Source organism: Meleagris gallopavo, chromosome 6 (assembly GCF_000146605.3).
Source record: "Meleagris gallopavo isolate NT-WF06-2002-E0010 breed Aviagen turkey brand Nicholas breeding stock chromosome 6, Turkey_5.1, whole genome shotgun sequence".
NCBI classification, from domain to species: domain Eukaryota; kingdom Metazoa; phylum Chordata; class Aves; order Galliformes; family Phasianidae; genus Meleagris; species Meleagris gallopavo.
This window is the reverse complement of record NC_015016.2, coordinates 5,308,306-5,329,744: the sequence shown is the minus strand read 5'-3', so window position 1 is coordinate 5,329,744 and position 21,439 is coordinate 5,308,306. Positions and strand designations below refer to the sequence as shown.

The following is a 21,439-nucleotide window of genomic DNA, read 5'->3' as shown; positions in this document are numbered from 1 at the left end:
TGCCGCTCGTTGAGGTGCTGAGGAGAGGCTGAGGGCCGCGGGGCCCGCGCGCGCGGACGCCTGGCCCGACCCCACACCGTGTCTGTGTGTCTGTCTGTCTGTGTGTCTGTCTTGGTTCCTTTGCCAGGTGCGGGAGTTGAGTCTTTGTTCCGTGTAGGTCGGTGTCCTGGCGTGCACTGAGCCTGAGGGGCAGTTCCAGGAGCACCGCTGACCTGTGAGATGGGTTCTGTAGGTTATGTGTGAACTGCAGCCTTGATGTGCAGTCAGACCTTAACCTTAAACTATTTGGAAATGGTGTGGGGATAACAACTCAAATCCTATGGTTGCAACGGCATTGTATGAAGATGAGTGCAAAACACAGCAAGATGCTTGTTACTGTATAAATAACGGCCCCAAAGGCATGCTGTAAGGTTTGTGTTGACGTAGCAGTATTACCAGACAGGGAGTAAACAAGCAACCACTTGGGCAAGTTTTATTTTCACATAAAGTTTTATCCTTCGTAGCAATGTCATTGTTACAAGGCTTTGATTTGCTCTGGATCAGGTGTACAAAATACTCATCTACTTGTGGTTGAGCTTCAGGTAGACTCTAAAGCTTAAAAAAGCTTCACACAGATTTATACTTTATGTACCAGTGGATGCTAGATTGAATTTGAAAAGCAGTTCATTTCTTCATCCTTTGGGCACGAACACACTTAGATCAGCTCGTTTCCAAATGTTTTCACTGAAGACCAGTTACCTTAATAAATACTGAAACAGGCCTAGCACAAGTGAGCAACCTAATCAAAACAAATCCATGAGTTAGGAAACATCACATAGTCGTGTGAAAGCTGCATACCCACTACCTGTTAAAGCATATGCGGCATAAACTAGAAGGGAAACAAAAGTCTGGAATCGTGCCTGACTGTTCTTTGGCAAATGAAGGAGAATTAGGCTGCTGGCAGTCAAATTTGAATCCATTCCATTGGGATGTGCACTTGGCTGTTCTCACCTTACAGGAGGTGATGACTAGATGTCAGCTATTATTATTTTTTAGGTGCTTTTATTGCTTTCCTAAATAGGTAAACCCAAACTGTCGAGCTTTGGTAACTTTGGTTAAAATCAGTATTTCATGCAGAAAGAAAGTGATGCAATGTAGCATGAGGACTTTAAGCAGGGTATTTGGTTTCTGGTTATCTCTTGTTTTATTTCAATAGTATTTTTTAATATCCATTGCCTTATTTCAGATATTTAAACTCTTCTTTTGTTTCTTCTAACAGAACTTTTAATGGGAATGATTTAAATTTTTCATGCCTGCAAAATTAAATTTCATTTAGTGGATTTAAGGTTGCACCTGAAGCACAGGATTTTTACAGTAACCGTTTTAGGGCTTTTCAGGATTTTATTTGCTAGTTAAAGGGGTGTGCGTGTGCGTGTGTGTCCTATACAGGGAAAAATCTCTGGGTCACTGCTTCACTGTCACTGCTTCAGCTGAAGAAGTCGTGTGCTCTGGGAGGAATTTTGAAGTTGACATAGGCTACCCTAGAAAAGTTTTCTTCATACTGCTTTAATCCTGTGACATCATCATCCATCTCTTCACCATGTCAGACTTACAGCCTGGTATTGGTGTAACTTCCTGCACCAGCAAACTCTTTGCATTGACTCTTTGGTACAAAACTAAAAGAAACAAAGAAGTCTTCTTAATTTATTAGCTGTAACTTTTTCCTCATGCTGTCAGATTTGGATGCTTGGCTTTGATTACAGTTTCTCCTCTCTTTAGCCTTCCCTTAAATAGACAGTTGAAGGGAGCATGTAACTTGCAGAGCTGTGCAGGACAAGGAGCTCGTGCGATGGGCTGATCTGGATCTACTGTGGTGCTCATGCCAGTCTGGTTCTGCAAAACCATTACAAAGTCAAACTATTCATTTCCAAATCATAAAAGGAAAAAGAGTGATCTTCATTGGCATTTTAAACACTTAAATTTTAGGCCTCAGTTTTTTTGAATGCTTTTCTCCTATTCCCCTGCACACTCTCTGCCTTCTGCGTTACCTTTATTTATATTGAAGTGAGTCTTATATCTTGACTCCCATTTTTTTATGAGCAGGGCTAGAGAGAATGGTGATGTCTTAAACAGACACTTTACATATTGGCCTTGTAAAAAAGGAGTAAGATACACTTTGAGTTGTGAAGGCTTTTTGTGATTACTGAAGGCAGAGTAATGGAATTAAAAATTTCTGCTTTACCTTTTTAAAAGAGTAACTTAGAGGGCATATGTCCTTCTGCTTTTTATTTTCTCTTATCTTTTTTTTGTTTGCTTTATCAAAATCACTTTTAGTCCTCCATCAATTCTCAATACAGCAGCTCTTTGTTAGAACCTCCACTTCTTAGGACAGTGATTATGACTTATTTTGCTTGTAGGGCCTTCTCGTATCCAAATTTTTTTAATTTTTTTTTTCCTTTTTCCACCTGCTTTTCTGTAGCTTTCATGGCTACACATTGAGTTAGGTTGCTCTTCTTTTCTTTGCGCCAAGTGTATTCAGAGGCTTCTGAAGCTAGCATATGGAAAATCAAATGCTGAGGAGAGAGAGTTCCTTAGTCTGCCTGAGAAAAAAAAACAATTTTTGAGAACTGTATGTTTTGGAAAAACGTTGAAACATTCCAAATTTCTTCCCCAGCCTGAAGTATTTTGGAAGTAAAACTTCAACTTGAATCATCAAAACGCAGCAGAGTCGCAAGCTTGGGAAATCAGGACTTAAATAGGTTGCGTTTGTTGAAAAAAGAGTGCTACCCATTTCTACAGGGCAACCAAGAGAGAACTCGTTCCCTTGATGTGCTGCTGTTCTTTCGTTACTGTTTTTCTCAAACGAAAGGTAATAATTTTTCACTTCTTTCTCTTCTCTTTTGGGTTTAGGTTATTCAACTTCTGAAAGCTGGGAAAGCAAAGGAAGTCTCTTACAATGCCCTGGCCTCACATATTATTTCAGAAGATGGAGACCATCCAGAGGTTGGAGAATCTCGTGAAGTTTTTGATCTCCCTGTGGTAAAGGTGGGTGACTCCTCCACTGTATTGTCTGACATAGCTACTGGGTTATGGTTACAGAAAATACCAGTGTTTAGATGATGTCTGAATGAAACTTACCTTTACATTTCTTCGAGTCTCGTTTCATGATTTTTTTCCTGAGTTGTAGACTTCTACAATTCTCTTCTCTCCTTTCCTTTTGTGGTTATTCTGTATCTGATGATCTGTTGATGGGTTTTCTTTTATGTGTGTGTGTCCCTTCCTGAAATTCTTTCTTCATTCATCTATCTGTGGGATGTTGCACTGTTCAATTTTACTTATGAACTTTCCCCTCAGGAACATTTCTAATAAGTTTCTGACAATGGAAAGCCTCAGCATAAAGGTGTAGAGATTGAGATTGTTTTTTTTTTTTCCTTGTTTGTTTTCAAACATGTACTTGGCAAGGTGCAGAATCACAGGATCATTAAGATTGGAAAAGAGCACTACGATGATTTAGTGCAACCATCAACCCATCGTCCCTCAGTGCCACATCTGCCCTTTCTTTGAACACCTCCCTGGGCAACCTGTCCCAATGCATTATCACTCTTTCTGAGAAGCAATTTTTTCTAATATCCAACCTGAACTTCTCCTGACAATGATTTTGTGGATTCTACATGTACGGTGTACGGTGCTAATTTTCAACAAAATAAACTTGAGAAAAATAGACTTTTTTCCCATATTAATTTTGTCAAGTCTCTGACTTTTTTCTTTCTTACAATGAAATTGTCAGTATTTTATTACCCTCTTGCGGTATGGGTTTATTTTTCCAGTGAAAGTTTCCAGGCTTCACGTTTGAAAATGTGAGCTTGTTGTTCTGCAGTTCATGAGCAATGAGAAAAAATAATTATTATTTCTCTGCCAGGGATCTTGGATTATTCTTTCTATGTAGTTGCAGGCGACAGTCCTGAATTCTGATGGCTTATAGCATGGGAGTTCATCTGGCAGTGAAGTATAAATTGACAAATTCCAAAAAATAAAGGGTGCTTAACACAAGGCCTTATCGTTCTAGATGGGAGTAATAATTAATTTTAAGCTTAGTTTTTGTTCTTAATTTCTCCCTTTCATGAAGTACTTAGTGACATCATTTCAGTCTTGAAAAACAAGAAGACTGCAGCCATTTTCATGGGATGGAAGGGGATCATTGTCCTAGCAGAACTTTCTGCTATTGGCTGCCTTTCAATTAAATAATTTAATTTTCTTTTTAAGTACCACTGACTAAACTTTCTGTCGTTTGCCAAACAGCAGGCCTTTCAGTGATGTTGCTTAGTTGGACCAGAAAACATTGCAGCATGTTCTGTAATCAAGAAGATTAGACTTAGTGTTAAGGAAATGAAAGTTGGAGGCAAAGGTAGCTTGCTGCAGAAAGAAAAGGGATGGAGAGTAAGGAAGAGAAAAATTTGAGGGAGAGAAATCTCCCAATTTTTATTTTTATTTTTGCAAACAGTAGAACTAAAAAAAAAACAAAAACAACCTCTGTCAGTTTCTAAATGAGAGAGAATAGTACAAATAGGGACACCATAAACAGTTACAGTGTATGTGTGAGTATATGTATACTGGGGGAGAGGAGAGCGTGGGGAGGAAAAAAGTCATTAAATGTGATGGTACTCCTTCCTTCTTCCTTATACTTCGTATCAGGACCACTGTCCTACGTGGCCTCTGTTCTCCATTTCCTTCTCTCTCTTTGAGCCATTCTGTTGCTGTGTACCATTGGTTAGGGCCGATCACCTGTGTGCTTAGTATGCAGCATTTTTATGTGTATATAAACCCCTTTCTGTGTAAGGTTATGGTTCCCAACTCCTTGGTTAAAATGTAAGGTAGGGAATTGATATCTTAGAACTGCGTGCATGAGTAAATACTGTAAATAGCATCCAAAGAACAATGGAATTAAAAGACAAGAGTCTTATTCCCATATTGCTGTATGATCTTTGAGAACGTCTCTATTAACTTACAAATCAGTCAGAACGTTTTTTTGGTAAAGCCCGAAGTAAAGCATCTGTGAAACACTTAAACTTTAAAGCTGAGGGGTGGCTATTGAAACTAGATGCACTACTTAGTTGGTCACTAACTTGCACTTCACTCATGCAGTATGAGTTTGGTTTTTCCATCTCACGATTTTTGTTTTTCAGCCTTCCTGGGTGATCCTGTCTGTTCGTTGTGGAGCTCTCCTTCCGTATCCTTTAAGTTAAAATGTGATGAAATGCTGTAGGAAACATCTTAAATGCATTTCACATGCATTGAGTGAATGAAGATTGTTACATGTATGTACATCTTACATTTTTGAAATAATAGGATATATTTTGTTTGTTAAGAACTTCTTTGTCTTGCTTTACTTTTCGTCTCCCTTTGGCTATTTTGGATAAGCACTTAATAAGCGCTTGCGGGAAATTTGTTATCAAATAGATCAAACGTTTTAGCTTGATGTTGATCATTAACTGAGGATCTGGGAGAAATGCTGGAATGCCATAAGGGGACAATTGCTGGGTTGGTGGAATGGCCTGTTTTTATGGCCTTTTCAAGAGCCAAAGGTAAGGAAGAAATAAACACACAATACCTCATGTCCATACTCTTAGTAATAGTGCTTTGTTAACTGGTCATGCTAACACTCCTATTACTGCTTAGCTTGACTCTGTCTTTTGCAGACTGTTGTGGTTTATGTTGGCTAGATTTATGTTTCTCAGCTTGTTTGGAGCATGTATTCTTGCACGTGGACACTGCATTCTGTTTTATTATTTAATGCTGTTTCATCTTTATTTGTTTTCCTCAGTTTTTCTTTGGATCCTAGGAATGATGAGAATGGATGAAATTCATTTTTTTTCTCAGCCCATTCATAATAGGGATTATGTTTATGCAAAAGCTGAAGCAGAACAGTACATTTCAGTACAGATACCAGCAGATGATTGCAATGAACAGCAGGACTAGGGAGGAAGGCTGTCAGGCATGAGATCTCATTTTGGAAGGATAGCAGGTGGTAGTGTTCGTAATGGAAAACAAGAGGTGGTAGAAGCCAGAGTCCAGGTGTTCATATTAGAAATTTCAGGTCTTAATGTGCTTCTGTGATACAGAATTCAAATTTTATATCTAGTATTTCAAAATAGATGCCCTTGCATCTATTTGTGTGTCTGGGCTGTTTGGGAGATGCCTTGTATCTCTTCTACCAGGAGAATTCAGCTCAGGGAGTGAGCTGTGGAAGGAAAAGAGAATAAAAAAAACATGATATATTGAGGTACTTAAAGCTGTTTTGATCTTAATAATGAACATGTCAAATAGAATTCAGTTAATATGAAACATTTGCTGTAGTCCTGGACTATCTTTTGGTCTAAGGAGAATTTTTCTTTAATGATTTCACTTCCAAAGGTAAATGATGCACCAAACATGACGTGGCAAAACCCAAAATACTTCTATACTCGAATCAGTTGCTCTTGTGTCATCTAGGCTGGTGATTTTTTTTATTGTATTTTTTACTAGAAATAGCATGTTTATCAGCCTATCGTTATCAGGAAGGGAGTTTAGATCACACTAATGCAATGTGTAGGGCTGGTTGTAAAGAAGAAAGTGTAAAATAACTTGGAATTAGTTATATTTTCAAACTTGTCTAATAGAGCATTATATTGCTGATGTTCTTCTCTTCCATAGAGAAGTTGCACTGTTAGGCAATAGGTTTTCTGTCTGAAACCATATGTTTTCAAAAGGATGCTTTAAGTTCTGATTTTATTACAAACCCAGAAGAGAAATCAAGAGATAAAATGGACTGGTGCAGTCTATAACTAAATTGTAGCAAAAAGTGTGGGAATGTAGACCTGAATGGCAATTGCTTAGGAAGTCTTTATTGTGGTTATATAAGAGCAGCCAAATGAAATGACAGGTCTCAGGAGGATCGTATTCTTGAGTTGCATGGAAGAAAGCTTTGTACACCTGTCAGCAATAAATGTGTACTTGGACATTTACTTTTATTCTTTCTAGCCCTTAGAACCTGGTGTTTTTGGATTTTATTCAGAGCTCACTAAAATGGGTTGTTAAGTCTTAACATTGTTCTGTTTCAGTCTCTTTATGACTTCTACTGCTGTGGCATCCGGCCTTTCATCAGGGTTTTAGGTACTACAATAAGGAAAAAATGTTGTAGTTAATAGTAAACTTAACTTTTTTTTTCCCCGTTGATTGGTAAGGCTTTGAGATTCAACTTTTTTTGCCTTTATTTATTTATATTTGTGTTGAAATACTCAGTATACTGAATTCACTAAAGAAGCTAGTCCTAGAAATACCTTTTGACAGTTAAATAAATGGATCTAGGAAGAGCCTTAAAGATTTTGTTTACATTCCAATTTTGGTGCTTGATAGGCATTTGACTATATAAAAAAATTTAATGCAGAATAAACATAGTAATTTTTCTTTTTTCCTTATGAATGCATTTTAACATTCTGCTGTGAAAGTTGTTTCCACCAGAGGGGACTTCAGAAGGCAAGGTGTTCTGTTCAATACTAACTGATATCAACAAAATCTGACTATCCTGCAATTAAAAGGAAGGAACAGGAAAAGGAATGTGGAAGCAGCCTTCCTGAAGGAGAAGATGAGAGTTCTGTGTGTGAAAAGCTACGGTTACGATACCAGAAAGGGGGTGGTGATTTCTTTCTTGCTTCTCTTGATAGCAGCAAATGCAGTAGTGATGAGGAAGATTGTTTTTGGTTTGGTTTGTTTTTTTTTGGGGGGGGTCTTGTGTATGTATGATGAAAGGGAGTCGAAGCATTTCTGAATGTTTGTTGCTGAAGAAAAGTGATGTGAGCTTTGTCACATCACTCTTGTTTTTTCAGGCCCACTTAGAACGTTGTTCTGCTGCTGCTAACCTGTGAGGCAGTGCATTTCACTCCTGTTCTTTAGCAAGTGCAAGCTGGGGTCAAACTGATGGACATCTTAGAAGTTATGTATTGAGCTGTTGCTGCTCTGTGTGCTAGGAGCAGATGCCAAAGCAAAGAGTGGACAACTGCACTGTTAAAAGATGCAGTACTGAATCTCAGCATTAGATGAAGTACTGAGCAACCCTGTGAAATTTAGGATGCTCCTTGGACTTGTATTTCTTGGAGTACTCTGGATAATGGCAGTAAATCTGCTCTTAAGTTTTAACGTACTCTAGGCTTTGTTGTCAGTTTTCTGTGTGTAGTCTCTTCTGTCTCAGAATTTTAACTATTGCTGTGCCTCTTGTCAGCAACATGAGGAAAATAATTTTGTTCGATGACAGAAGTCTTGGTATTTACTTGCTCTCTGACACACTGTACATTTGTTTTTGTAATCTGTTTTTCCAAAGAATTATATATGTACTTTAAAACCATATAAAAGTGTGGAAAAGACAGGCCATAAAATCAGCCCATCTATTTTTTCCCACATCTTTTCTGTCAAACCATTATCTCTCTTATTTCATGAGTCCTGACCCTCCCCACCCCCCGAATGGAGACTTAATTCATAGTCTTCCCAGTCACCTTACAGCAGTGATGCAATGTATTGCTGGAGTTTAACTTCATTACCTGCTGCTTTATAGCCCCATGTTGATTTATTTGAGCCACTCTGACCAGGGAGAACAAATGACTTCTCTTTTCATTTGGCAGCCTTTTATGGACTTGAAGATGTCATCTTAACTTCTTAAGCCTATCTGTTCTGGTTCTTTCAGTTTCTTCTCATAAGTCTGATTTACTTGCCCCGTAAGAAGTTCTTGTTGCTGTTTTTGCATACTGTTTCATTTATCCATCTCTCTGATGCATCTGAAAACAAATACGCATTGCTGTCAGAGATCTTGTTGAGTGTTGAAAGTATGGTGGAAAACTTGACATTAATTTCAGGCTGTGTTTCTGTTTTTACATCCTAATGTGATGTTTTCTCTGTTTGTCAGTCACAGTGGTGTGGTGCCTGGTTATTTTTTTCCCTCAGAATCTGTTGCCTGGCTAACTTTGTCTTATTTTGTACCTTGGTATGAAAAAAATAGCTGTAGAAAATCTGATACTTATACTGATCTGTCTGCTTCTGTTTTCAGATCATCTCTTTAGTACTTAGTTTGTTATTTTTCTTGATAGGAGTTATATGCTTGTTGCTCAGCACCTTTTGTGGACTTGATAACCATGTTGTGTACTAGGAGAATGTGTTTCTACTTTTCCGGTCTTTGAGAATTTGAAAGGGCAGGATGCCTTCAACCCAAAAAAAACCCGTTATTTTATGGAATTTATTGCACACCATATTCATCCTGTTTTGTCTTTTGCTGACTGTAACAAAACTTTCTTTGGATTCTCACTTCTAAGTATGGAAGGTAAGCAGTCAATGATAATGGAAGAAAGCTCTGATAAAGACCCAACTCGTCTGTGCTTTACTTCCTGAGCTGAGCATCCTAGGATGGAATTGAGGGCGCTGTTCTGGGAATGTTTGTGGTACTACCATAATTGGTCATAATGTTAAAGATGTCCTTATCTCTTTTATGGCTTTCTTTCCTTTTTTTCTTCTTTCTGCTATATGCTACTTGAATTGTAAACAAATCACATGCTTTTAAAAGTAAAGCTTGAGAGTACTATGCATATTGCTTTATTTCCTTCTAACATCCCTCGGGAAACTCATTTATTTACATCCTTGACAACTGCTGTCCAGTGTTAATGGCTTCTCTCCAGAATCGTGTCAGACCTTTTTTGGAGTTACTGCCTGCCTCTCTCAGGTAAGAGGTGAACCATGTTTCAGTGTACAGAGTGTGTGTGATGCTTCACTTTTCAATGGAGATATCAGTATTTCTGTTGTAATGTGACTTCTTGTGTGCAAGTGTGAATTAGCACCTTAAAAAGGTTTTTCACCTGGAAATAGTTTTCCACTGACAATGAAGTCATGGGCATTTGAAACTGAACATTCAGTCAGTAATTCATCTTGTATTCAGCACTGTGATGATTCTAAAATGAAGAGTACAGTATAAAATCTTTGTTCCTATTTTTCTGTTTAGGCATTAGCACAAAATATTCAGACAACCTGATATACATGCTTTGCACTGGAAGCTTAATAAAGATGCCAGTGAGTAAATTAAGTGGAAGTGGCTTCGGTAGCCTGTGTTCATACCCAGCTCTGTGGCTTAAACACACGTGGCTTTCTTGTCAGAGCTGAACATCAGCGTTAGAAATAAACTTTTGTTTATGTAGGCTGTTAATTTGGGGTCTACTTGTTAATAAGCTTAAAAAATTCAGCTAAGATAATCAATAAATCCTGTTTGCTTGATCACTAATGTTTACTTACTGTGAAAGGTGATATACTAGTGCTCTGTGTTAAAGAACTTCCTCCCCTCTGCAGGCTAAAATGTTTGTTCAGTGTCTTTTCCTATTGAGTCTTTTTCTATCACCTCTTTTCCTCTGTGATTTTCATGATACTTCGGTATTTAAAAGAGATAGGTGGGTATATTAGCCAGATTTGTAAACGAGGATGGCAAAAATTGTGCTCAAATTCCTCAAGAAGAGGGCAGCTGGTTACACAGAGCTAAAAGGCCTCTTTACCTTCTTAGGTTTCATCTGAAGACCGAAATGCGCTGTGGGCTTTGATTACTTTTTATGGTGGGAATTGCCAGCTGAACCTGAATAAGAAGTGTACTCACTTGATTGTGCCTGAGCCAAAGGGGGTAAGAGTTTATTACATGTACAGTTCTTCCTCTTGTCACTCATTTGCTTTTGAATAATGACAAATTTTACTTCACCCTGAAGTTAAGATCCTTCAGCTTGTCTGTCACACTTAAGTGGCTAAATTCAACGGTTATGCACTGCTGTTAATCAGTTGGTCTTTATTTTCTGCATGGTTTTAAGCCTCATTAATCTGAAATATGTCCAATTTCATACTGTCGTTTCTATCTCTGGTTGAATAAATTGTATTATTCTTTATTTTGTTTGTCCTAATCTAATTTCACATATAATCATTAGTGATGATGACTTGTATGTCTGTAGCTAAAATCAGTGGAGGGAAAAAAAAAAAGATACAAGTTGGAAAATTGAGTAAAATACCCTTAGATGTTATGTCCTGAAAGGAATACAGTGTGGAAGGAGGAACAGATTTCTTACTTCTCTGAAATACAACTCTCAAAGACCCGCAGCACTTTCCTCTTAAAAAGGACTAAGCAGTGTGCAGCATTCCTGTGCAAGTTCTGATCGACAAAGTAGTTGTGCTTCCAATCACTCCCTTGTAGGAAATGAAATGTTTTTATGCAGCTGGAGAAACTGAATCAGAAAGATTAGGTAACTGGCTAAAGGCAGCACTGAGCCCATCAGAATAGCTTTCTGTACTGTGATGGCTTTGGTTATAATAGTTCCACTGAAACTTTCTGAAGTGTTCAAATAATCATCTTCCTGAAGAAGAAAGAACACTTGTAATTGATTTAGTGCATTTGTTCAGAGACTAAAAATACAAGAAATTGAGGCTCACTTAACAAAAATGTGTGTGTAGATTTTTCTGGTTAATGTAGTGGGTGAAGGGAGTTTTTACTGTAATTTTATGCATTATATTTTATCCTTTAGTAACATGAGAACGTTTTCTTCATCACTTTTAAAATTCTATGCTGATCAGTGAGAGAGGCTACGTGGGTTAATTATTTGTGAGTAACTCTAAGATCTATATAATATCTTCTTACATTAATATATAATGCTTTCTCAAGTTAAATTTTATATAAATTTAATATATTACTGTTCCACCAACAACTTTTTTAGTATTTCAAAAATATAAACTATCTGAAGAGGAAAAACATGCAGCTATTGAGATGGCTTTGAACCTCTACATGTAATATGTAGGAAAGTGCTTTAGAAAAATCATGGGGTGACACTGGGAGAAGGGAAAATTGCTTACTCAGTATGGGTAATGCTTGCTTTTTTCCACCCTATTTCATTTAAAACTTACAAAAGAGCTTTTAGGGTTTATTTTCATAGAATCATAGAATGGCCTGGGTTGAAAAGGACCACGATGATCATCCAGTTCCAACTCCCTGCTATGTGCAGGGTCACCAACCAGCAGACCAGGCTGCCCAGAGCCACATCCAGCCTGGCCTTGAATGCCTCCAGGGATGGGGCATCCACAGCCTCCTTGGGCAACCTGTTCCAGTGCCTCACCACCCTCTGTGTGAAAAAATGCTTCCTAATATCTCACCTAAACCTCCCCTGTCTCAGTTTAAAACCATTCCCCCTTGTCCTATCACTGTCCCCCCCATGTAAGTGGTTGTTTACGTTATTTTGGTCAAGTCAGTGATTTTTTTTTTTTCTTCTGTGGATGCTAAAAGATGTGTTGAACACCATCTTAGTTGTCTTTTCCATCGCAGTAATACGGAATACTTGATTGAAGAGCAGTAGTAACTAAAATTGAATGGGCAATGGTATGCATTTAACTGTTACCTTAAATCATAAACCCTTTAGAATAAGGGCACTGTCTTAAATTTACCACTTGAACAGAAGAAAACACACCAGCATTTCATATCTTTAGGACAAAATAATTACCTTGCTTTGCTTCTGCAATGAATGAATAGAGGCAAACGTATGGGACGATTATTTAAAACACATCTAGGTCTGCTGCTCTAACATGCACTACAAGGGAAACTGCAGCAGTTTGTAACGAATAGTTTTGATGCCAGTGAAAGCTTGAATGATTGCTTTGTCTAGACATGAGATGATAAAACAAGGTTCTTAATAATTCTCACCACAAAAAAAAAATAGAACAAAAACTTCTATCTGCAAATAAACTGTTTCATCTGTAATCTCTTTATTGGGTATGAATGACAATTTCATTGTAGGAAATAACTAGAGAATCATTAGATGAAATTAATTTCCTTTGTACGCACTGATTGTTAATTTATGTTGTCTGACATATGAAGAAAATCCCAGTTTAATCATTTTTAAATATTAGATTCTGAAATTAGTTCCAAAACTCATACTAAAAGTTTTTTCACTATTTTGATATTTATGAGGAGTTTCTATCAGAGAGGACATTTGAACACATAGAAAATTCATTCTGTGTGTGTACGTCTGCTTAGTTGGGAAAATAATGGTGAAATCATAGGGAGGAATAAAATGTTCTACTTTGTCAATATCATAAACATCCATAGAAATTTGTTTAGCTAATACATGGATAGAAAAATAACTTTCAAGGTGAGGACCACATTACAGTTTGCAACTTCTGAGAAGGTGTATGGAAAGTAGCCTTTCTCTTACTGATCTGTATTCATGTTAAAATTCACCCTTTCAGTGATCAGCTCTTAAGGCACAATGAAGTACACACAGATCTTTATCTCTCATTCTGAGAAGAGATTTTTCCTAATATACAACCTGCACCTCCCCAGCTGCAACTTAAGGCAGTTAACTCTTCTCCTACTTAGTGATGTTCTGCAGGTGAAGACTTGATCATATGCATATTTGCATTCCTAGTCAATTGTATTTTAATTGGCTGTGGGTTTTTTTTTTGTCTTTCAATGAAATGTTTTTGTCCTTTTATTTTATTCTTTTTTTTTTTCCTAGGAGAAATACGAATGTGCTTGTAAGCATGACAGTGTTAAAATTGTGACACCAGAGTGGGTATTGGATTCTATAGCTGATAAAACTAAAAAAGAAGAGGCTCCATATCATCCTCGTTTAATTATATACGAGGAAGAAGAGGAGGAGGAAGAGGAAGAAGAGGAAGAAGCAGAAAATGAAGAGCAAGATTCTCAAAATGAAGCTAGTACTGATGAAAAGTTATCAAGCCCAGCATCTTCTCGAGAAGGATCACCTTTGGGTGATCAAGGTTTTTCACCAAAATCTACTACTGCTGACAAGGCAAAAGGGGAACTGATGTTTGATGATTCTTCAGATTCTTCTCCAGAAAAGCAAGAGAGGAATTTGAATTGGACACCAGCTGAAGTTCCACAGGCATCCACAGCAAAGCGTAGGTTGCCTCAAGGGAAAGACTCTGGGTTAATTAATTTGTGTGCCAATGTCCCACCAGTGCCAGGTAATATCTTGCCTCCAGATATGAGAGGCAATTTAATGGCTTCGGTACAAGGTGCCCAAAGTTCTGACCGACAGGAGATGATGGCTGCGTGGAGTCCAGCAGTGCGGACGTTGAGGAATATTACTAATAGTGCTGATATTCAGCAGATTAATAGACCATCAAATGTAGCACATGTAAGTGTTGGATTTTTTGTTTACAAGATATATGACTTGTTATTAGGAACTAACATTTCTGAGAACTTAAGTTTCCTTTTATTGTTCTCCAGTAGTACAAAGAATTAAATTTGTTACTTAAAAGTTGTTGCCAAATCAGTAACCTCCCCATAATAATTATCTTCATTCCTAGCAGGTTCACAGAAGTAAGAATGCATGTGGAAAAAGAGTTAAGAGTAAAGCTGTGTTTAACTATGGCTTGGTTTAGAGTTTCCCAGTATTTCAGTATTGGGGAAAATAAAAGGTTCATTAATTTCAAATTATTTGTCTAGTTCAAAAAACCTGATTTCAAATCCTTCAGGCTTCTTATTCAGTGCAAGGAATTATTAGTGGGATAAACAGAAGTGTAAAACAGATTGTTCTTAGAGTAGGCTCAGTTCTAGACTGTTCTGCTGGACATCATTAAGTTGTTATGCAGCATAGTCAGGATTATGATGCAGAAGTCCTAATTTACAACTTCTTTTGACACTCAGTTGAAATAATTGTAGCTTTTGCGTTGAATTTATTTTTAGAAGAGAAAATGAGTGAGCGTGCATTGAAGTAACTTGCAGCATTGAAATTCTGTTTATGGGAAGGGAGTGTGGGAAAAGCAGGTGCTGCTAAATGTTAGGCATAACTTTAATGATACTGATGAATTAATATTGAGGTGTTTGTCTGAAAGTCAAACTTTCAAAGGTGCCTGAATAATATACAACCTTATAGGTGGTACTCAAAAGAAACACTGGAAGTGGAGGCACTCAGAAACATTGGTTCCTTGTTGCCTATATGAGAAGGAAGTGCTAGCTTCCTTGTAAGACTTAAATACCTCCTCTCGGTGCCTTGAACTGTTGAAGGAGTGAGATTTCTGGGAGAAGAATGAGCAGAGTTGCCAAAATTCTGGTAGGGTGGCCAGTGCTTTCATGTCTAAATACAACATTGTCTACAGCACAGTCATACTGTATAAAATACTGTTTAATGGCCTAATATCAGAGTGTTTTTCACAACTAGTACTTATGCAGATACAAGGCAGTTGGTGGTATTGTGATTCAGTTAGCCCTTGTTCTCTTCTGCAAGTCTGTTAGTTTGGAGATGGGCTGTGGTGTAGGACTGTTTTTAGATACCATGCTTGACTGCTGTATGAATTAAGGTGCTAGCTCCAGTACTTATAGGAAGTCTTTGCTTGTGAGAATTGTGAAACTGCCTCATAGAGGGCAGATCCCTGTGGTATCCCAGAATATTAGTTCTGCAGTTTTTCATAGAACTTCCCTTTGGCTAGGTTAAGTTGTCCTCCATCTAGGTTAAGTCTCCTTCCGTAACTTCTTTACTTTGGGGGTGGCAGAGTGCAGGAACAAGTACCTCCTTCTCTGGAGATACTCAGATCCTACCTGACTGCTTTCCTATGCATCCTGCTGTAGGGAACCTACGTTAGCAGTGGGTTGGACTAGATCATCTCCAGAGGTTCCTTCTAGCCCCTACAATTCTGTGATTCTGAGATATTCGGGTCTTGGATGGGTTCGGTATTACGGTGCACAGCCTTTGGAAGTTGAACCAGAGATTTCTAGTGAATGGCAAGATCCATAGCTACAAAACATCGTATTAATAAGTAGTTATGTGAATATAGCCCAAAGGTTTTTTGACATATCTGTCCCAAAACTCCTATAATTTTGACTTTTGGTACTTCTTGTGGAGTTTCCTAATGTTAAACCACACAAATTCTTTCTATATCTGTTAATTTTTAATTATTGAATACTTAGAGTGTCTGTGGTGCTGTCCGGAGCTTCATATGATGGGTGATGTGCTGGTAATCATAATTGTAATGTGTGCTATACCAGCAACATAACATTGCACATATGAAGCCTGAGGTGTTTTGGAGTGCACTGTAAAAGCACTTGAGTCACCTCTGCTAAAGAGTTGATATCTAGAGGGATAGGAGACTGTAGTTTCCTATTGCTCTGATTTTTACTAGCAGATTTTAGTAGGAATTTGCCCAGTTTTCTCATTGCTAACGTTTCCTCTTGCTAACTTGTTTCTGTTAATTACATATCTAAAAATGAAATTCCAATTTACTTCAGCGCTTTGTATCAACTGAAAATCTTTTTTTCTCAAAAAAACCCTGAGTGCTGAGAAAATCCATGTTTCTCTTTGTATTTTGGGACACATTTTTTAAAATGTAGCTGAATATATCTGCATTGGATCAGGAAAACAAAGGCTTGGATAAACTCCCGTGTTTCAAACAGCACTAATTAACGGCAGCTTTATTAATGATTTTGAAGTAAAAGAAAATCTATGGAGCTAAACTTTGAACTTAATGGGCCAACGGGATTGTAAATTGAGTACTACAGTTGGTTGAGTTGATGAGTGTAATTACTGATACCTAATTAACCGTCATAATGCATATTATCAAGAATATGGGGATGGGTTTCAATCTTCAATTTTGCGGAAGTGTGTTCTGTGTTTTATTAGGGGCAGAGTATAGATCCACATTTCTCTGTGTGTTAGTCCTGTCTTTTCATTTGAGAAAACTATTAGCATTTAAGGATTTTTGTTGAGCTTAGTTTGTATTTAAGATGATTTCCTTTTAAGAGAGCTTTTTCCCAGTAATCGTTGAAATATTTTAAAACTTGAATGACAACAAAAAGATCACAAAACTAATCTTTGTTTTCTAGATATTGCAATCACTTTCAGCACCTACAAAAAGTTTAGAACAACAAGTAAATCATAGCCAACAGGGACATCCAAACGCAGTGCTGTTTAGTCAAGTGAAACTAACACCAGAGACACATTTATTGCAGCAGACACATCAAGCACAGCAGCAACAACAGCACCATCCTCTTTTACATCTTCAACCTCAGCAACTTATGCAGTTGCAGCAGCAGCAGCAACCCCAGATTTCCCAGCAGTCTTTCCAGCAGCAGCAGACTCATCAGTTCTCGCAACAGCAACAAGTTCATCAGCAGCACCAGTTTGCACAACAGCAGCTTCAATTTCCTCAGCAGCAGTTACATGCTCAACAACAGCTACACCGTCCTCAGCAGCAGCTTCAGTTCCAACAGCAGCATGCTTTGCAACAGCAGCTTCATCAGTTGCAGCAGCAGCAGCTGCAGCAGCAACAGTTGCAGCAGCTTCAGCAGCAGAACCTTCAGCAACAGCAGCTACAGCATCAGCAGCAACAAATTCAGCAGCAGCAATTACAACAGCAGCACTTACAGAGATTACACCAACAGCATCAGCAACAGCAAATGCAGAATCAGGCAACGCAGCACTTAACTCAGACATCCCAAGCACTACAGCATCAAGCTGTAACCCAGCAGCAGCAGCACCATCAGCAGCAGCAGACACAACTGCAGCAGCAGCCGCTTTTTGGGCATGATCCATCAGTAGAGAGTTAGTAACATTACCTTCTGGTTTTGGAAAGAAATGGCTAATGGCATGATGGAATTTGGGTTAGAATATTAAAAAGAAAAAAGTAGCTCTGTGTTTGCAATGTGGGATTGTAAGACTTAAATTCTGTTCATGACATTAATAATTTTCATGCTAACATTTAAATTGTAACTAAGGATGTCCAAGGAACGTGAGAAGCATGAGAGTCCTGATACCTTATTAACTTATTATTTTCAAATCTATGCTAGAGGCATGAAGTACATAAATTATGCTGAGAAGAACATTGGCTTGTGTATACTGTTCTTTCCTTTGAAAAGGGGGCTGGGGAGGCTTTCAAAGAGGGTAAAAACTGGAAAGATAGCTTGAATTTTGGAAATGCTAGCTCCAAACTAATGAGGAGTCAGTATCAGGTAAAATTGTTACAGCTGGCTTTGAATTCTGCTCATGCCAGCGGAACTGAAAGCTTTTTAATTGTTTTAGTTGATTATAGATCTGTGTATTCCTCTCAGCATCGATTTTTGCATCCTGCTTTTCACAAGACTTTCCTTCAAAGTTGAATGTAGTTTTCTAACTTGATAGTAGTGAAGATTAATGTAATGAATGTGTTCTGAGATGAACTCTGCAGACCTTTAGGTGTTTAATTTTCTATTCTTTTATGTGCCAAACTATTCCAGTTCCAGAAGATTATTTCCTACTGGGTTGTGTCTTTGCAATTGCTGATTACCCAGAACAGATGTCTGATAAACAGCTGTTAGCAACCTGGAAACGGGTAAGATTCTACTGTATTTCCAAAGAACCATTATAACCTTGCTCTCATAGTAACTGAATTCTAGAAGGAATAATTGGAAATATTTTGGCACCGTGTACTTTTAAGTACCATTTGGTTTAATGTTTATGTTATAACTTAAATGAATATCAGCCTATTTCAGCAAACCAAAAAAAGTAAATGATTTACACGTGGTGTCTGTCTGAATTGGGTTTTTACTCACAGCATTAGCTAAGTTAAGAGCATTAACTGCTTCCCAACTGTTTATACTTCTAATTAGACAGCTGTAGTGCAGCAAATGTAATATAGCATTGCACTCTAACTTAATTGAATGAATTTTTTTTGCATATAATTTTGGCACTTAGTAGGCTGTGAGGTATCCACTTGGGTGAATAAGATGAAGGAATAGTGTTTCTATTTTTTGCCAACTTCTATTTTTCAGAAAAATCTGATTGTATCCTTTCCTAAATGAGAGGACTTTGATGTTCTTCAGAAACTTCTGATGGATTTTATAGTTGAATTTTCCCAACAATTTTACATAATCAAGTAAGCTGTTGACATTTTTAACAGCACTGGTGTTTATTTCGGAGATAGAATTGAATGGTTCATGAAAAATTGTTTAGTACTTATATTGCAAAAATAAGAAAATGAGGTTAGTTTTGTTAATATATGATAATAATAATAATTTTTTTTTTTGCATCTTAAAAAGTTAAATTTTTTATAGTTCCTTGACAAGGTACATACTTAATTTTGTTTTCTCCCTTTTTTTCCCCCTAAATTCTGAAACTAGTCAACAAACTTTTTTGGGGGGAGGGGTGACTCTTCAGTGAAATAGTTCAGTCTCTTGAACACTAGACTTCATTTCAGGCTGTTTGTTTCTTAGGATAATTTTAAAATTGTTAGGTAACTTCTTGTTTTGTTGTTTTCCCAGATCATTCAGGCACATGGTGGGACTGTGGACCCTACTCTTACAAGCAGGTGTACACATCTTCTGTGTGAAAGCCAAGTCAGTAACATGTATGCTCAGGTAAGCAAATTAATAACACGTATTACTGGGTCAAAGAGTGGCATGGGTTGGAAGGAACTTTTAAATTAATTCCAGCCCCTGTGCTGTGGGCAGGGTTGCCACCCACTAGATTAGGCTGCCCAGAATCCCATCCAACCTGGTCTTGAATGCATTTGGGGACGGGGCATCCATAACCTCTCTGGACAACTGAAATGCCTGCTTTTATTCCCTTACTGAAAAGGTAGGGAGCTTTCAGTATGTACTTCATGCTTTAAGTGTAAAATACAAGTTTCCCATGGTACACTTTCTTTTTCAATCATTTGTTGTTTGTAATGTGGCAGACTTTAATAATGCACATGGTAGTTTATTTCAGAGAACACTGAGTAAGATCCTGTGAGAAACAGGGTCATGAAAATGCTCAGAAAAAGTCACTAACATTGGACATTTATATTGTAGAAAAAGTGTAAAATAAAGATGTATTTCAGTTTTTAAAAGTTGTTCATGCATATCTTCATAGGCTTTAAGAGAAAGGAAGAGATGTATTACAGCACACTGGCTGAACTCAATTTTAAAGAAGAAGAAAATGGTACCACCTCATCGAGCCCTTCATTTTCCAGTGGCATTTCCACCAGGAGGAAAGCCATGCTCTCAGCATGTAAGAAGAAAAAGCTTTCCTCTAAAGAACGCTTGCTTCATTACATGAGCTTTATTAAATTGTAGCTAGAAAGTGCTTAGTCAAAGCAAAATGCATGTTTCTTATGTCACACAAGTAAAAACTTATCATAATCTTAGTATACCCCATATTAACATAAGACTACCATGTGATTCAGAGTGCTTTGCACATCTTGCTGGACTCTGAGAACTAAATATTTAATGGCTATGTTTGAGTATCCTTCTCTTAGAAGGGGGAAGGATGCAAAGATAACATGAGTTATTCATAATAACATGACAGGAATCCGAACCTCTTATGTCTCAGTGACAGTGTGTTCAACACTTTATGCTGCTTTTACAACAAAATTGCAATTTTCCTTTTTAAATAAAAGAAAAGAATGGCAAAAAATGAAAACTGGACAAGACTAAGGGTAAGAAAAGTGGGTAAAGAAGTATATTAGGATACTACCTAATGATAACAAAGGTAAGAGAGAATTAAAATTTACTTTGTATGATCAGCTGATACTGCTTATTCAGTTTCAGAGCAGAGTAGAGCTGAGAGTTGAGAAGATTTTTTTTTTTCCAAAGGGAAAGTAGGGTAAATAAGTAAAAAATCTTGACTTCAACAGTATCAACAGCAGCAGGAGAAAGAAGTAAAATGTGTGAGAAGAAATCTGGACGTAGCTTTTTTTGTAGTAAAGCTGTAGGAAAAATGTAGTAAATGACAAAAAGCTGATCAACATTATGAAAATAATTTTTCTTGAGTTAGAGCTAGTGCTAGAAGCTTGTAATTTTTATGTACAAGCAGATTGTTTTTTTAACTGTATGCTATGAGCCATATTTTGAGTGCCTGTATACCACAGCTAAGATGTATGTTTCATTAAAATGTTAAAAAAGTTACTAAAATAGAAATATTTTCAACAGGGATGTTTCATAAGTACCTTCTACTTTCAATTATTTCTGTCTTTCTATCTGTATGTAGATAATCTCTGTGACAGGATTTGTTGATAGTGACAGAGATGACCTCAAACTGATGGCATACCTAGCAGGTGCCAAATACACGGGCTATCTATGTCGCAGCAACACAGTTCTCATCTGTAAAGAGTAAGTGCTTTATCTCCAGAGTGCTCACATCTTCAGTTGCTTCTTACCACTTAATGTGTTTCTAAATGTGAAAGATTCATTACATCTCACTACGAACGTTTAATCATTTTCGTGATTTGAAAGCATTAAACCTTGTGATGTTGCTTCTTGAAGGAAATTATTGCATGCTTCTATCTTAAATTTGGCCTGAAAGCTAGCAAAAGAGAAGTCATTTCTTGTACTACTGTAGATTATTTTTGCAAGTGATCTTAACTGTTGTATTGTCAATAAGTAAAATACGTTGGGGCTGGGGGGGATGGAATAATAGTTTTTGAAGTGCTGGAAGAGGGAAAACTGAGTTAAATT

General features: G+C 37.4%; 2 protein-coding genes across 5 annotated transcripts in view; one reads left to right on the top strand and one right to left on the bottom strand.

The window, feature by feature from the left end:
* Nucleotides 1–21,439, bottom strand: part of LOC100543777 (sodium channel protein type 5 subunit alpha-like) — a 589,192-nt gene that overhangs the window by 229,949 nt on the left and 337,804 nt on the right. The gene's annotated exons all lie outside the window — the stretch shown is intronic.
* PAXIP1 (PAX interacting protein 1) overlaps nt 1–21,439 on the top strand; it is a 33,173-nt gene that overhangs the window by 1,467 nt on the left and 10,267 nt on the right. Inside the window, exons 2-11 of the mRNA XM_031554012.1 lie at nt 2,890–3,024; nt 5,163–5,206; nt 9,655–9,718; nt 10,544–10,657; nt 13,524–14,168; nt 16,853–17,570; nt 18,242–18,336; nt 19,265–19,360; nt 19,857–19,994; nt 20,973–21,094. Coding sequence (XP_031409872.1) covers nt 2,890–3,024; nt 5,163–5,206; nt 9,655–9,718; nt 10,544–10,657; nt 13,524–14,168; nt 16,853–17,570; nt 18,242–18,336; nt 19,265–19,360; nt 19,857–19,994; nt 20,973–21,094 — 2,171 coding nt within the window. The remainder of the gene's footprint in view (nt 1–2,889; nt 3,025–5,162; nt 5,207–9,654; nt 9,719–10,543; nt 10,658–13,523; nt 14,169–16,852; nt 17,571–18,241; nt 18,337–19,264; nt 19,361–19,856; nt 19,995–20,972; nt 21,095–21,439) is intronic.